The following is a 15,863-nucleotide window of genomic DNA, read 5'->3' as shown; positions in this document are numbered from 1 at the left end:
AAACATGGTGGCGCAACATGGTGACGTCTATGTAAGAGAGCCCGCGGTGTGTGTAGATAGAAATGGCTCATTCTAAGGTAATAAAAACATAACTGTTCATTATGTAAGGTCTTTATACACCACTGAAAACATAGTTATGCATATTATACTGCATTTCTGTCAATAGATCCTCCTAAATATTACACACTGGACCTTCAATTTTTCTGCTATTTATTTTATTTACTTAATTTTACTCATGCATATTTGTTGACAGAGGATTTCATCATAACTGTTTTGAATATTTTACCTCAGATATTTTAATGATCTGCTGTTTTAAGTGTTTGTCATGTTCTGACTATTACCAATAGTTTCAAACCACAATTAACCATCTGGGGCGGGTATTTATCAAGCTTCTCAAAGTGCCATTTTAGTCTTAAGTGTTGAGAATTCATGAAATTTACTCCTACTTTTAAACTAAAGAATAAAAGCAATTTATCAAATTTCTCAAAGCTAAGAATCACTCTTACTCTCCCAGTTATTTAAGACAGCTCAAAAGATCTCTCAAGTGGTTAGGAACTGCCAGTAGGGGCTTGTGATGACACTGTGGAGACAGAGACATGTATCATCCAGGAGAGGAAGAATGTTTCTGAATTATTTGATGACGCGCAGTCAATAAGACGGGGTCGGATAGCGCAGGCATAATCTTTGTCAGCGAGTTGGTGAGGGACGTCATCTCGCCACTGACTTTACACAGTTTTGTTAAAACGTTTTCAGTTAAATTGAAGGTGGTGATGACGCTTTGTTTATTTGCCACAGGACAAATTCAGCAATGCTGATAATTTTGGCCGTCACAACCATCAGTAAGCCGAATAGTCATGGATACAATTATAGCACTTAGGCTAAGCTCCACACACTGTCACGCATTTCATCGAGTTCCCAACAACACCCCCGACAGAAGCAAACAAATAGCCAGCAATACAGGAGTAGCAGGTGCATTTGATGGCGCCTATATCATAACTTAATATCTTGAAAATGCTTTATTGTTAAACGTGTGTTGAATATAAACTCCTCTTAGGAAGTTCACCATTCAATGTGAATTCATCTGAGAATTTTCTTAAATAAAGAAATCTATTCAGTGATTGATCCTTGGCTACATCGTCATCCAAAATCCTGTTTGCGGTACAGCAAATCGTAAATCTGTACTAATCGCCCTGCCCTAGAACATTATGTATGCTCTCAAATTTCAACACACTACCTTGGACTTTTAAATGTTATGTTAGTCTAACCCATTGGAGCTGGACAGTGGGTAATTAGTCTCAAGTAGAACACAACTTAAAATGCAATTAAAACTCGTTGCTATAAAAAAAGCTTCCCACAAAGGCTGACTGCCACTGTAACTCAAGTCTTTCATAAAAAGTTACACACACTGACAAGACAGCTGACCACCAACATGTGTGTATCATTTGTATCTGGGTATAAATACTCAGTGGTTTTACTTGTTGCAACGAGTCATAAGACTCTCTTTCACAGACTGCCTCTCTCATTTGGTTGAATGCCTGTTTGATAAAGACACATGATTAATCATTGCTGTTTCAACATGTAATTATGTGTCATATCCACAACACAAGGGCAAAATCATTCTAGTACTGAGCTTAAAACACATTACCTACCAACATTTTGCATATTACAATCCCTTAGCATATAATTAATGTTTTTTGCTCTGTGTGCACTTCTGCTGATTTGTGAACATCAGATGCTTCTGTGTTTGAGAATTTGCCTTCAAACTCACTTAACAAACACCCTTTTAATTAAATATTAGATGCTAGAAGAGCATGTCAGACTTAATGGCACGAAAAACTAAATGATAACTGCATCTGAGGGATCATTCAAATCAGTTTAAAATATGTTTTAGAAAGATATAAGGTGCAGTGATGCATTTTTGTCAAATGTATTTGTACTAGAGCCCAACACAGTATGAATACTGATTGTGACATTGACATTTTATAGGTAAGAAAAATCACAAACTACACATTTTTAACAGATAACATAAATTAGTTATTAATTTGGTATTTTACAATTTTATGGTTACTGAAGAATGGAGGACACTTCTTACACTTGTGTCTGATTTAAATGAGCTCAAACACACCTTATCTTTGGCATTTTTGTACTACATTATCTTGTTTTCTTATTGGCCAAGTAGCTACAATCAGCAGATATAACCTGTCACGCCCATGTACATTATTGGTCAAGCTCTAGTTTGTACCACACCAACAGTAAAATGCAGATGTCTCACATTTTATAAAAACACCCTGAGGTATATTAAGATTTTGTGTTGGTTATGTACCTAAGAATATGTAGTAACATTATAATTAAAATAAAAGAGATCTCAAGAACTGTTGTGTGTTTTAACAGAAAATCAAAGTTTGCAGAAATGTTTTTTTATGTGAGAGACAAATAAAAGCAGGAGGGGGTAAAAAGATGAAGAAAGGCTGTAATGTTGTGAGTTACAACTTTGAACTTTGACAAACCCCGCGGCCTGGTCAGTGTTGTCACTCTAAGTGCCGCCCCTCTTGACCTGAGACCCCTCACCCCATGACCTCGCCAATGAGCCATTTCTTAAACCACGCCTCCTTTATGAGCGTGACTGACCCTGACCTCGAGTTGAACCCAACATTGCTCAACACACACATACGCGCGCACACACACACACACACACACACACCGGGTACAATTAAGAAAGCAGTCAAGACCCCCCTCTCAGATTGTCAATAGGTAACACACCAAGTGACTGCTCGTTCATTAGCATCGATCGCAGCCGTGGGACATGTTAAAGGAAAACTATCAGCGGTTTTCCATGAAGTTCTCCGGAGGTCCCTCATAATGAAATGGACCAAACAACATCTGTCTGATGAATGTTTAAGGACATGGCTTGGTGTTTTTTCCAGTTATTAACATACTGGGAAGCCATTTGTATGCTGTTCCAGTTAAACAGGGAAAGCCTTAAAAATGAACAGAAAACATGACTGAACAAAGTCTGTCTGAAGCCTGATGTTAACACTGCAGCATAAGAAGTTGGTGGTTTGGTTGTGTTTTACAATTATTAATATATTGATAAACCATTTGCACGACTTTTATGGAAAGTTTTAATCCAAATCTCGCTCTTACACCGACAAGTTAACAAAAACAAAAATGATCTCTTGTATTAAAATGGACTAAACAACAAGGGTCTGATGGCTGTTTAAGCACAATACTCTGACATTAACCCTGCAGAATACTAATTTGGTGGCTTGGTTACGTTTTATATTTCAAACATATTTGGTGACCATATTACTAGTGAGTAGAAGAGGGGAAAGTGCTTAATCCAACACCTCTCTTTAAATAACTAAAAGGGTTTGCGGATTGATTTTGGGCAAAATATACCAAACCATGCAGCTTAATTTAGTGGTTAGTATTGTTTTAAAATTATAACAGTAGCACAAACCCTTTCTCAGATCACTGATAGTATTGTTAAAGTACACATATAAATAAATTAGAATTTTATATATTTTCAAAAGCTTTTGTGCAGAAATATAAAATTTTATGTCATGATTGTTGGCATGATGATTGAGAAATAGAAAAGTTCTGTAACTATTTTGTAAAACCAAATTGCAAATAAAAAATATTCTGTATTTTACTTCTATATGTTATAGTGGTTCCTATGTTGGAAGATGGTGTCAGGACCCCCACAAGAGATCACAAGATAAATTTGAAGGGGACTTAAGATGATTAACAGAAGAGAAAAGCAGAAAAAACTTACTTATGCAACACTGTTTTGCATACTTTTTTGACTTCCCTCTAATTATAGCTTTATTCTTCCAAATAACTGAATAATTTAAAGTCTTTGGGAAAACTGGTCTTTGATTAAAACTATGTACAGTGCAGCACAACAATGATATGTTTGGGCATTTCATTTGTCAGAGCAACCCTAAAGGGGTCTGCATGTCTTTGCTGCCAGTTAAAGTGCAGGAAACACTTTTTTATCTGAGTCATCTTCAAGCAAACAAGCAAGCAAAGAGAAAGTTAATAAAAATGACCTCTGTTGCATTTATTCAAACTATTTTAGATGTTTTGCTACTGAAATCTCCCATGTGATCAAGCACTTGGCATAAAGCCACTAGAAGGCAACAAATAAAAACAGCCTTTCCATGAAATAAAGTGTTGGTAACGGCTTGTATCACCTTCTGTTTTAAAAGAAAACCTTAACGCACTTGCAAACTCTGTAACTCGTGTACACGCACAAAAAAAGAGAGAATTAAATCACTTACAGACCGGACATGGCAGCTCTGTAACTGCAACCCTTCCTCCCTGGCTCTCTTTCTCTCCGTCATTTTCTTCATCTGTCGCTCTCTCACCTCCTCCTCCTCCTCTTTCCACACTTTCCTCTCTGTGTGTCTCTTAGCTACACTCTCCCTCAAGCCTTCTTTACCCACTGCCTCTCTGCTGATTGGCCAGCGATGAAGTGTGTGATTAACTGGCGCCTTCACCTAACAGATGTTTAGGTCAACTTCAACAACACAAGCAAACACACACACACACACACACACACACACACACACACACACACACACACACGTGCACAGTGAGTTGTGGTGTAGAGGTAGCACCAGTGGTTTAAGGGTGATGATGAAACACACAAATCCATGCTAGTGTTTATGTGTGTGTATTTGAGGTGTGATCACACACTGAGGTCAAAGGTTAGGTAAGCCTCAGAGTTGACATGGTGATAGGATGTCACACACACAGGCGTACACACAAAAAAGTACATATTACTGTAAAAGACAGTTACACAGCGAGTCATATGAGACAGTTACAGAAAGGAAAATAAGGTGAAGCTGACCAAAATATCTTTATAGTGAATGTATTAAATAAGACAACTCGTTTCAGTCACTACTCTGTCCAGTAAAATGTATTCACGGCTGCACTAATTTCTTTTTTGCTTTTTTTTCTACTAGAGGGCAGACGTCCAAACCAAAAGAAGAGACAAAATGTTGTGACATACAAAAGTAATGGCTAAGGTGTTGGCAAGCAGCCCATTTACACATTCAGAAGTGATAAAGCAACATTGGCATACATTTGGAGTTGTATTTCTGCCCTCTGAACCAATCTACGTCCAATATTCACTCTCTTTTAACCCCATTCTGGTCTCCACCAACTCCTGAGAGAAACATCTGGCTTCAAATGCTCCACTATGTTCACCAGCTAGTTGGTAACTTTGACTGTTTGCTTTCTGGTAATATACATTGGGCTTATCAGAGCGATTTTTTGCTAAAACAAAACAAACTACTCGCACAGAGCCTGAACCATAAAACCAACACAATGAGCTTAAAGAGGCTAAAAAGCTCTCTAGAGCTGCAGAGTTGGTGATAACTTTGATTCTTTTATGTGGGCTCATCCCTGCAAGTGACACTTTTCACATTACACATAGTCTTTTTATTCTTTGATTGATTAAAGAAGCTTTAAAGTGGGGATTATTGTGTTACCAACAAGTGGACACAAGGTCCAAAATATAGTGGTGTGCTCAATGGATAAATCTTGGGATGCACTTAATAAACAAAAGCTGAAGAAGAAAAAGTATAAACAGGCATGCAAACTGGTCAGGGGTAAAAATAGGTGAGAAGGATACGCAAGCAGATAAACATACAGCAACGGTGTCAGAGGGGTCTGTTTAAGCAAACATGTTTGTATAGATATCTTTCAATTGTGTACTGCAACAAGAGGAAGGTACTGACACGCAAGGGCATCACTTTGTGTTAAAAATGCGGTGGGGACATTAGGGCTTAGATTAGGGGTGTGACAATACACTGAGCTCACGAGAGGAGATAATACATGATCTTGGTGTCACGAGAACAAGACAAGAAGATATTTTAACACTACTTTATGGAAAACAATTAATGCTGAAATTTATGAGTTAGGGGGGGTGGGGGTTCTCCCCCAGAGAAATTTGAGCATATAACATTTATTTTCCTGCATTCTAGTGAAAATTTGAATTGTCATTTTACAATTAGTAGCTTGATTTTTTTTTTTTTTGCTTATGTAAAATAAACAAATAAGTGCAAATTAACTTTTCTCAAAGCATTTTCATTTGTTATTTAACATTTCTGGTTGCAAGCTATTCAGAAAATCTTTAACAAATGCTTTCAAAAAGTGGTGGGGACAAAATCAGCCATTTCAAAAGGTGGTGGGGACATGACCCCAACATCTCCAGTGTAAACAAGACCTTACATGTAGCCTACTGTGCTGCCTCTGGTCTCCATCAATGAATAATTAGCTTAGCTGATATTATTGGTTAATTACAGTGGGCAAAGTTATAAACTTAACAATATTACTGTTAAGCTTGCTGTCCGGTGGACAGGTCGTTCGGATGTTCAACTGTAACTTCCTCACGTGTTCAGCGGTCACACTCCGCAGTTTAGCGGACTTGAAAAAAGACCTGTCTTTCTCTGCCATTAGGAGAGACAATTGGTTAGTCATATGCAGCTGTAAATTTGCAAAGCTCATGCTAGAGTGGACTCGGTAGATATAAAAAATCCACATTACTTCAACTCCTCTGCACACGAATGCTTCAAGTTGGCTCATTTGCACATGCTTAGTTTACATTTAAAAACATACAAGAGTTCATACAAAAGTAAAAATCATGCTTTGAACCAACACTTGAATCAACACTTCACAATGTTGTCCCCTATATGTAGTTTGTCTCTGCCCTCCAGAACGACACATCAAAGTGTTTTCTGATCTGACGTCTATCTACATACGTCTACTGCCCTATTGGCAACACAGCATCACTTGTCTGTGCATTCCAAAACTGATTAAAGTCACTGTTAATAAATATGTGTTATGATGTGGCAATGCTATGGTTAAGATTTGGTTAGGTTTACGCATAAAAACCACAGGTTCAGGAAAGACCATGGTTTGGGTTAATATTACTATAAAATAGAAATAAACTGGTTACGATAATAAACACTTAGTTAATGAAACAATCAGGATCATGCTTAAAAATAGGATATGGACAGTCTGATATTTTGTTTTGTTGCAGACTGCAATAACTTCCTCTTACAACACCTCGAACTCCTAACCTCTAACATGCACTTCCTGTGCTCTTCTTCTTCTATCCCCTACAATTATCTTGTATTGATTGCACTTTTGGTTTTGATTGCACTTGTTGTTAACTCTTACTTCTTTCCCTAGGTATTTACCCCATTGATGTGATGTGTACTATGAGCTCTTACTAGTATTTATTGCTGCTCTTACTAGTATGTATTGTCAGTTATAGATCTGTATTTGATGCTCTGTTGATGGTGAATGTAAGTCGCTTTGGATAAAAGCGCCAAATGAGTAAAAGTAAATGTAAATGTAATTGAGCCAACAAACGTAGCAATGCGCCCACAAAACAAGATGTAATCAAGCTAGAAAATATTCAAAAATATCAGCTTTGTAAATGTATCATGAGCAAATTAATGCATTCAACATGTTTGCTAGGCCTCAGGGAAATACACAACGCATTTTTGGATTTAAAAATGTGTTGTTTTTGTTAACTAACACAAATGTGTTGATTTTTATATTACAGCTAGCTCATAGCTCATTTGTTCAGATCTTATTGAAAGTTCTTTTAATTATACATCTGACTTACGCCGCGGTCGTGCACACAGAGTGGTTAGAGGTGAAAACGAGGTCACAGCTAAGTGTGTTCGGGGTTTGTGACAAGATGAATAAAATTGACCACAGAATGAGGTTAAAACTGTTTTTTTTTTCCTAAAGGGAGTTCACTCTCTAATATACACAGTACACTATACCCCCACTCAGTATTTATTTTCTTGGCTGTAACTTTAGACGTGAAATGAAAAGATGCCAGTTTTTTTTTTTTAAATCCCAGAATGGAAAAGACTTTGCAGAGTTACCAGGTTTCCTTCAGACAGCGGCGAGATGGGATATTGATGGGGGTGTTAACAGCTGGCTGCAGTTCAACAGACTGACAGAGCAAACACACACACACAGGCAGAAACCTGGAACTGGTTAACCTCTGTCTCTGTTACTGATTTCACTCTGTTCTCACTGTCAAACACACATACACACACTTTCTCTCCGTTTTTCTTTCTCGTCTTTCGCTCCTTCACTTTGTCAATATCTGTCTCCTTCCTTGTTGTACATCTCAGTTAAGTCTTTCCTTTTCTCTCTTATCTTTGTTTTCTTACCTGCTTTCATTCTTTTCTTTATCACTATAGCCCCTTTGACTTGCCTTTCCCCCTCTTCTTAATTTGTCTTTCTTCCTTCCATTCTTTCTTTCTTCCACCTTTTCTTCAGCATCTGCTATTGATATCATTTCGTCTAAATTCATTCATTTTCCTTTGTCTTATTTGCTCAGTTTCCCTCGTCTGTTGGTACAAAGTAAATAGATTAATTTACTTCAGAACAGTTTTCACTATTTCCATTTTGTGGTACTTTATAGATTTTACTCCATTAAATTAACTTAACAGCTGTTAGTTAGTTTTCAGATTAAGACTGCTTTTTTTAAAACAAACAATAAGCTTATAAAATACAATGTATTATTATAGGTTAAAGAAAAAACCTTTTGTAGTATTCCGACTACTCAAAGCGCTTTTATTCACTATGTCACATTCACTGATCGCTGGTGCCAACTGCTCATCAGAACAGAAATTAACATTCATACACATTAACACACAGGTGAACAAAGCCATCGGGAGCAATTTGGAGTTTAGTATCTTGCTGCCGATCTTCCGATTAGCGGGAAACCTGCTCTACCTCCTGAGCCACAGCTGCCCCAAGTGTCTCAAATGTGTTAATTTAAATAACTGTTAAAGGCCCAATATAAAATAATCTAATGTTTCAGGAAGTCCGAACAATGACTTCACATATTAGACATTTCCCCCCCTCTCCCCAACGCCATTATTCATTTGACGACCCCTAAAGATTTATTTTATGACACTCTGAGGGAGACTAAAATATTGCATTTTTCTTCTTGTCAAAAGATCACTGATCATAAGGTGTGTGTCCGTCCACCACAGACTGCAGCGGGACAAGTTCAAACAAGAGAAAGAGGAAACTGCAGTCTCACGTGGTTGCTGGCTACTCAGCTGGTCTATCCGTCTATCTCTCTTCCTCTCACACACTCTTGCTTTACACTCACATCCCTATGTGTTTCCGCCTCCCTGTCTGTCAATCAACATGAATCACTTTCTCCATCTCCGTCTTATGACCACACACTTCCTGTCTCTCTCAGTCAATCTGTCTTTCACATCCTTCATGTTGTCCTCACACACACACACACTTTCTTGCACTTACAGACATTTACTCACAAACGCACTCCCTCTCTAGGTTACAGAAAATAGCGGCCAGTATTTTTCCCAGTGTGTTATAGTATGTTCTCTAAACACAGGTGCTAGATATCAATATTTAATATATGTTTGTATGACAGAATCTTTAGTTTTTTACACTGCTTATGATCATAGAATAACAGAACTATTAATAACCGACTATTTTGGCCACTTGGGAGCCACAGAACAACCTGTAAAAACAACACTAACATATTATCACCTTTAATGCTGTAATGGCGAGCTTGTTGCCTATTTAGACATCCAGCAGACATGGAGCAACATTAGCATTCATCTGGAGTCGTGTTTCTGGCCACTCGATGTACAATAATCCAATATTTACTTTCTTTTAGCTCTATTTTTGGCCTCCACCAACTCCTGAGGGAAAAATCTATCTCTATGTTCTCCAGCTAGTCGCTAACTTTGCCCCTGTGTGCTGTTTGCTGCTATTCAGGTAGCATTACAGTGGGTTTTTGGACTTGTAGCTGAAAAAAAATTATGTTGATGAGAGCAGTGACAGTTAAAATAAACATTTAAGTTGTGGGCAAAAACAAAACAACATGTTAATAAACGCTATAAAGATTTGTATAACTGCAGTCAGGTGATAACTTTCTGTGGGTTCATCACTATAAGTGTTTTGCTTCTCATACTAGTTGTGAAGAATATTGTTTTTTTAGAGTATTTTGTCAGACCGTTGTTTAGTTTTCCTAATATGGTGAGAAACTAATTGAGGTTGTTACTGTGACAGCTGATGATTCCCAACTAAGGGTACTTACCCATTTTTACCCATAACTGTGTGTTTAGGAGGAAAAAACACACTGGAATTAGTGTCTCTCTAATATAATCACTGTCACAATAAAAAGTAACCTTTAAGCCACAACAGGCCGACTGCACATGACACGCCTCAGTTTCCACTGACCTGAGTCAGCTTTAACACCTTAACAGCACATATTGCAAATGAGAGTATATAAAAATTTCTTAGCCACAAGGTCGTAGTAGCCAGGATTTTACAATTTTAAGATATTTTTGACTTGCCACCAACTAAACTCTGTTTAAAGCTTTCTCTACAGATATGTAACTCTGGTTAGGCATAATACATCACTTAACCTCACACAAATATCAGAATCTCTCTATTATTTAAGACCTGGCAACACGTATGATACGTGAATGTAAACTTGATGTCCCCAGATTTCCAGAAATATCACTGAGGACATGACCTTGTTGGCCTCGATGGTAGCTACAGCCTTGGTTAGCGAACGAGCACAAAAGGTCAAATAAATAGCTGAAAGTAATGAACAAATGTCTGAAATATTCAGCTTCTGCCACTCCTTGTGGTAGCGGTACAAATTGACCAATTTAACCAAACCGTAAAACTTAAAAACAGAACAAGGAGACCAAGCCGCTTTCTCTTGAACAAATGCTATGGATCCAACACAGCCACTCTGTTTTCTCTGCAGGGGGACAAACAAGGTTGGGAACCATTGTTTAATAGCAAAGTTAAAACGCTAAAATGTACCACTGGTGCAGTTTAGGGCAATGCATGTCAAAAACCAAAGTTTAATTCTTCTAAAAAGACAAATGGTACATGACAGGGATTTGCAGCCACTGACAGGCAAATCATCATTTTCACTTTCAATGACTCATCACTGTGAGAAGTAAATGTCACCGAAAAAAGCCAATGATTTTGAAAGAACACAGCTCTTCTTTCAACAGTCAACTGTGTGGAAGGAAAGTCCACTCCCTTCTAGAGTAAACAAATAAAGTGTACAGAGTAAAGAAGGGCAGGATGACTGCAAAACAAAAGTGTGTGATGAAGGCGGAAAAATGAAAAATGTATAAATATAATCGGACGTCAGTGGTTTGGTTTTAATTTATGGTTTGACTCAAAATAGACAAATGTCCTTTGTTATAATTGCTAAAGATGTGGTCCAAAAAATACAGGAAATGGGCTGAACGACCAGAAATAGAAGAAACTTTGAATTATCTTGAATTGTTTTAAGGACAATAAAGTGCTCTGGAACGAAACTCTGTCATGTTGTTCAGTTACATATAATGACCTAGTTACTGTTTGATAATATACTATATAAATTCATTGTGTGGTTCTTCACCAAGTTAAATTTAAGACTTTTTAATATCACACAGAATGCAATTTAATACCTGCTTCACGATCATACCAGCCAAAGTATGATGGGAAACCAGAGTATTTTTCCCCGTACAACCCAGAAGTATATTACAACTAGAAGAACATTTCTGAAGAATGATATAATTATTTAAATTATAAAGGATAATACCGAGATAAGCGGTATAAAATTGACGGATTGGATTAACCAATTCAAAATGATTCATTAAAGTTCATTAAAGTTTTTGCTAAAATTGACACTTTGCTAATTATGAGTTGATGAGCTTCCGAGCTACTGTAGCTAACAGTAGTTAGAAAGTGTTTGCATCAGGTCTGATGATGATGACTGAAACTCCAAAATAAAAGGGTTGACCAGCTTCATGCAGCACAATCCACTGTGAAAACAATCCCACTTTTAGTTTACAGTTGTATAACACCTCCCAATAACTAGAAATCTGATAAAAAAACATTTCACAACTAACATTTCTGTCAACAGCAGGCAAGAAAAACTATGTAAACTGAATTCACTGCTTCTTAAGACCTGCAAAAAATACCCTGTGCTTTATATCTTTTGGAATACTAGGTCCAATCCGCCAACTCATGTGGAAGAGATTATATGTGAATGTAGAATATGAACAGCATTAATGTTTTGACGTCTGGGCTCATGACCTCGTAGCTCCAGACTAGATAACACCCAGTTCAACACAGCAGGGAATGGAGTGCAACGATAATAAGCTTCCTCCCCTGGGGAAGGTAGACTCAGCCATGATTAAATGTGTGCATTGGATGTATGATCATTTTTAAATAGTACAAATAATCTCCATTAGTTAATTTTTATGACTGCTCTTTAATTTTATTTGAACATTTAACAAAAAAACAGCATTTAACTGCTAATCATAATTACATTTTTTTTGTTTGCAATATCGCCTAACAACTAAGCACAGTGCACTTCAGTTTGTGAAGGTTGAATTAGTTTCTCAAAGGTTTTCCCCTCTACGTGACATCTCAGTACTAAACAGAGCAAACCACAGCTGACTTCTACTGTATTTAGGTTGCTTTACAATACAAAGCACCCGTCTACAGAAGCTTACAAATCATCCCTTTTTTTGATTGTGCTCCAAAGAAAATAAAAGCCCCCATGTTACTGTGGCAATACATTTACACAGAAAGAGATCTATTTCTCTCCCACCTCTATCTTCCAGCGGCTGAGCCATTCTTCTCTCTGTCTCCTGCTGATGTAGTACGGATCTCCAGCCTGGAAAGTGACTCTGGGGACTGGCCTCCTCCGCAGCCTCCCAGTCTCTTTCTGCACAAACAAAAAACATGTTATACACAGTAATTACTCTTAAATCTGCTTGTACTATGAGAGTGGTTTTCTATCATTTTTGGATGTAAAATAAATCCATCAGAAGCAGGATAGCAACTGGTTTTCTCACCTCTCTGGGGGAGTCGCAGTTTCTGTCATCTGGCTCGTCTGCAGGAGAAGAAAAGTTACAGGAAATGGCCCATTTGTACAGATTTAACAAGAGCTTTAATGAGGAGGTAAAGTCATGGTTTTCATCACTTTGCCCTGGCATCCATATTTAAAGTCGAAATGCCCCCAAACACTGCAATCTGGAAGTTATTTGACTATTAAAATTTTAGGTAAACTGACAAGTACTCTTAAAGACTTCTGGGTAAATAGGGGGTTATATATATATATATATATATAATATGGGTTTTTTATAAATTAAATACATCATGGCTGTAACTTTCCACATCATTACAACATCTAAAATGTCAGCAAGTTAGCTTAAATCAAAGGCTTCTGTAGATTAATTAGACATTTTAATTACTGTGTATATGAGCAAAGTCATATTATGAAAATGATATGACTTTGTATTAAATCTATACCCTTATTCTTCTCGGTTTGCTCTAGTTTCCGACGCCCGCGCTTCTTACGAGGGGAGGGGGAGGGCTCCGGCTCTTCAGGTGGGGTTGGGGGGGCGTTTGCACAAGGGTCAGAGGTCGCCATCTCCTGGGAAACAGACAGAGCACAGTCTAGGTCTGAGAAAACTGCTGCTGGCTCTTGTCTAGACTCATCAAAGGACTCCACAGACATATACATATAACCACACACACGCACACACACACACACACACACACTCACACACTCACACACACACACAGACATAAAACTCATGCATACAAACACAATCCAAGAGCTACTGCAATACATGCACATACTTATTAGTATGCCCTTGTTAGTACAATGCAGAGCTGGTACGTCCAGCAGAGTGTGTCTGCATAGGATCAGTATAATAAACACCCCCAGCTCTCATTAACACACACACAAGCACACACACATGCTTATGAGATGAAAAGGGGAGTACTATTGATGTCGTTAACGGTGTTAATGATTAATGAGCACATGTGGGAGAAACACCTCATGTGAAATTATGGTTACCACTCATAAAATTAGGTTAAAATGACATATAATGTAAAATAACCTAAAAAATAACCTTGGAAAATAAAAAAACTTTGTTGGATGGTTTTGAAATTTCATTCTTATCAAGAAGAGGGTATCGTAATTACACTAAAATATTGAGATGTCAGTACATGGTTTGTTTAATAATGGACTCAAGCAATTTCCTGTGTACAATCCTGTCTAAATCAATTGGCTTATCCATTAGCTCACCAGCATTAATGATGCTAAACTCTGATCACGTGTCTGCTCTAAAAGGCCTGCAGGACAGGTGTGTGTGTCGCTAACAGGCGAACAGCTTTTATAGATTGGTAGTTAGAAAGTGGAAAGCAGGGGTGAATGTCAAGCTCAAAGGCTACACTCATGCTAACTAGCGGTGAAAACCCCACAAAGGTTGTAATGAGCAAGTCAGAAGGGCTGTAAAAGGCAGAGAACACAAAAGCCTCAGGGCAAACTTAACTATACCAGCACACACGTTTAACACTGGGTAATTAAACAGGAACAATTGTTTTATACATAGTTGGATGTTTGGTGGCTCAAAGGCTTTTAGTGGCCAAAACATCCCGCCTATAGACAAAGTTTTGAATTAAAATGTGCTTGCCCTTACTTATGTGCATGTATAAAGTAATTTTTGCCATTGCATCAACCTGGTTCTGAAACTTACTGCAGGATCAAGCTCTAAAAAGGCAGCAGGCATATACCAAGATGACAGTACAGCCCTTCAGCTCTAAATTTAACTTTTGTGATTCTCATTGACAAAACCGCACTTTATTATAGAGTTGGGGGCAGATCTTGCTTTTTGATTCCAGCAATGTTTTGTTTACTACTAATACATCTCTATCAACTCTAATAAACATGTATAAAAATTGCTATATATCAACATATTCCCTTGAAGTTGGCACAAAACATTAAATGAACTGCTGAAACAAAAGTGAAGTGAGTGGAAAAATTCATTAGATACACGTATTTCTGTTTATAGCATTTCATTCATAAATTGCAAGGAACATAACAGACAGAACACATTCAAACTAAATAAATCAAAGCAGTCAACTAAATTCAACCACTTAAGTCAAGTGGTTGAAATCAGTGTAAAACTTGCTACATAAAAAATCAATCAGGTGCTTTGAAAACTTTAACTTGCGGACACCTAATTGCTGCATTAAAGTAGCTCACATGAATCTTAAAACTGTTCACACAAAACAATCAAAATCAAGGTATGACTTAAGCAAGATAAAAGTAATATGTTTCTTTAAAATTAAATAAAAAACAGTGCACCGGCATCTATCTTGTGCAATTCCATCACGTGCCCTAAATGTGAACACAATGGCCTTAGCATTTATTGTTTTAACCCCAAAATGAAATTAAAGCTGCATTAAGCAATTTTTAACATTAGGAGGCAAAAAGACTCAGATACTACATCAGCTCCTACAGCTAACTTTTAAGCAAACAACTGACTACTTACACATTCAGCAGAAACAGAGGAATCTGGACTTGCAGTCATCTTTTTGGCCACATGTCGAATGTAAATCCAAATCAGCCCTGGTTTGGTCCACCAACTCCTGAGAAAAATTTCTGGATGTCTTTGGATTGCTATCTGTTCGACGTTCTTCAGCCACTTCGCCTCTCCGCCATTTTGCGCTAAACAGGAAGTGTATAATCAGCTTGTGTGAACTGATTATACACTTCCTTTTGTGAGAGCAGGTGCATATGTTGGGTTTCATTTAAGCAGATGAACCAAAACTATGACCTCAATGCGGCTGCAGACTACAGTGTTGATTCATAATACGAGAGTCACTTGATTCAGTGTGACTGTCAAAAGAAATTGCTTAATGCAGCTTTAAAGTGGTATTGAGAGAACTTTACTTAAAAATATGTCAAACCTCGCCACAAACAAGCCCACAGTGCATCAGACTTTAAGACATTTTCAGCCGCAGAC

General features: G+C 37.6%; 1 protein-coding gene across 7 annotated transcripts in view; it reads right to left on the bottom strand.

Moving 5' to 3' along the window:
- The window catches only part of LOC119908932 (DNA (cytosine-5)-methyltransferase 3A-like), a 67,991-nt gene that overhangs the window by 25,132 nt on the left and 26,996 nt on the right, over positions 1-15,863 (bottom strand). For 5 of the 7 annotated variants that reach the window (XM_038726881.1, XM_038726885.1, XM_038726884.1 and 2 more), the window contains exons 4-6: positions 13,357-13,480; positions 12,900-12,937; positions 12,653-12,769 (exon numbers count right to left, since the gene is read on the bottom strand). The exons of 1 other annotated variant lie outside the window; for it this stretch is intronic. In XM_038726881.1, the coding sequence (XP_038582809.1) occupies positions 12,653-12,769; positions 12,900-12,937; positions 13,357-13,480 (279 nt within the window). Of the gene's footprint in view, positions 1-12,652; positions 12,770-12,899; positions 12,938-13,356; positions 13,481-15,389; positions 15,554-15,863 lie in introns of those variants that run through there. One more of the 7 variants, XM_038726886.1, reaches the window with a different exon arrangement.

Source organism: Micropterus salmoides, unplaced genomic scaffold (genome assembly GCF_014851395.1).
Source record: "Micropterus salmoides isolate LMB-PRFRI ecotype aquatic unplaced genomic scaffold, ASM1485139v1 Ms_hic_scaffold_18, whole genome shotgun sequence".
Taxonomy (NCBI): domain Eukaryota; kingdom Metazoa; phylum Chordata; class Actinopteri; order Centrarchiformes; family Centrarchidae; genus Micropterus; species Micropterus salmoides.
The sequence above is the reverse complement of the archived record's forward strand: the minus strand, read 5'-3'. Positions and strand labels throughout refer to the sequence as shown.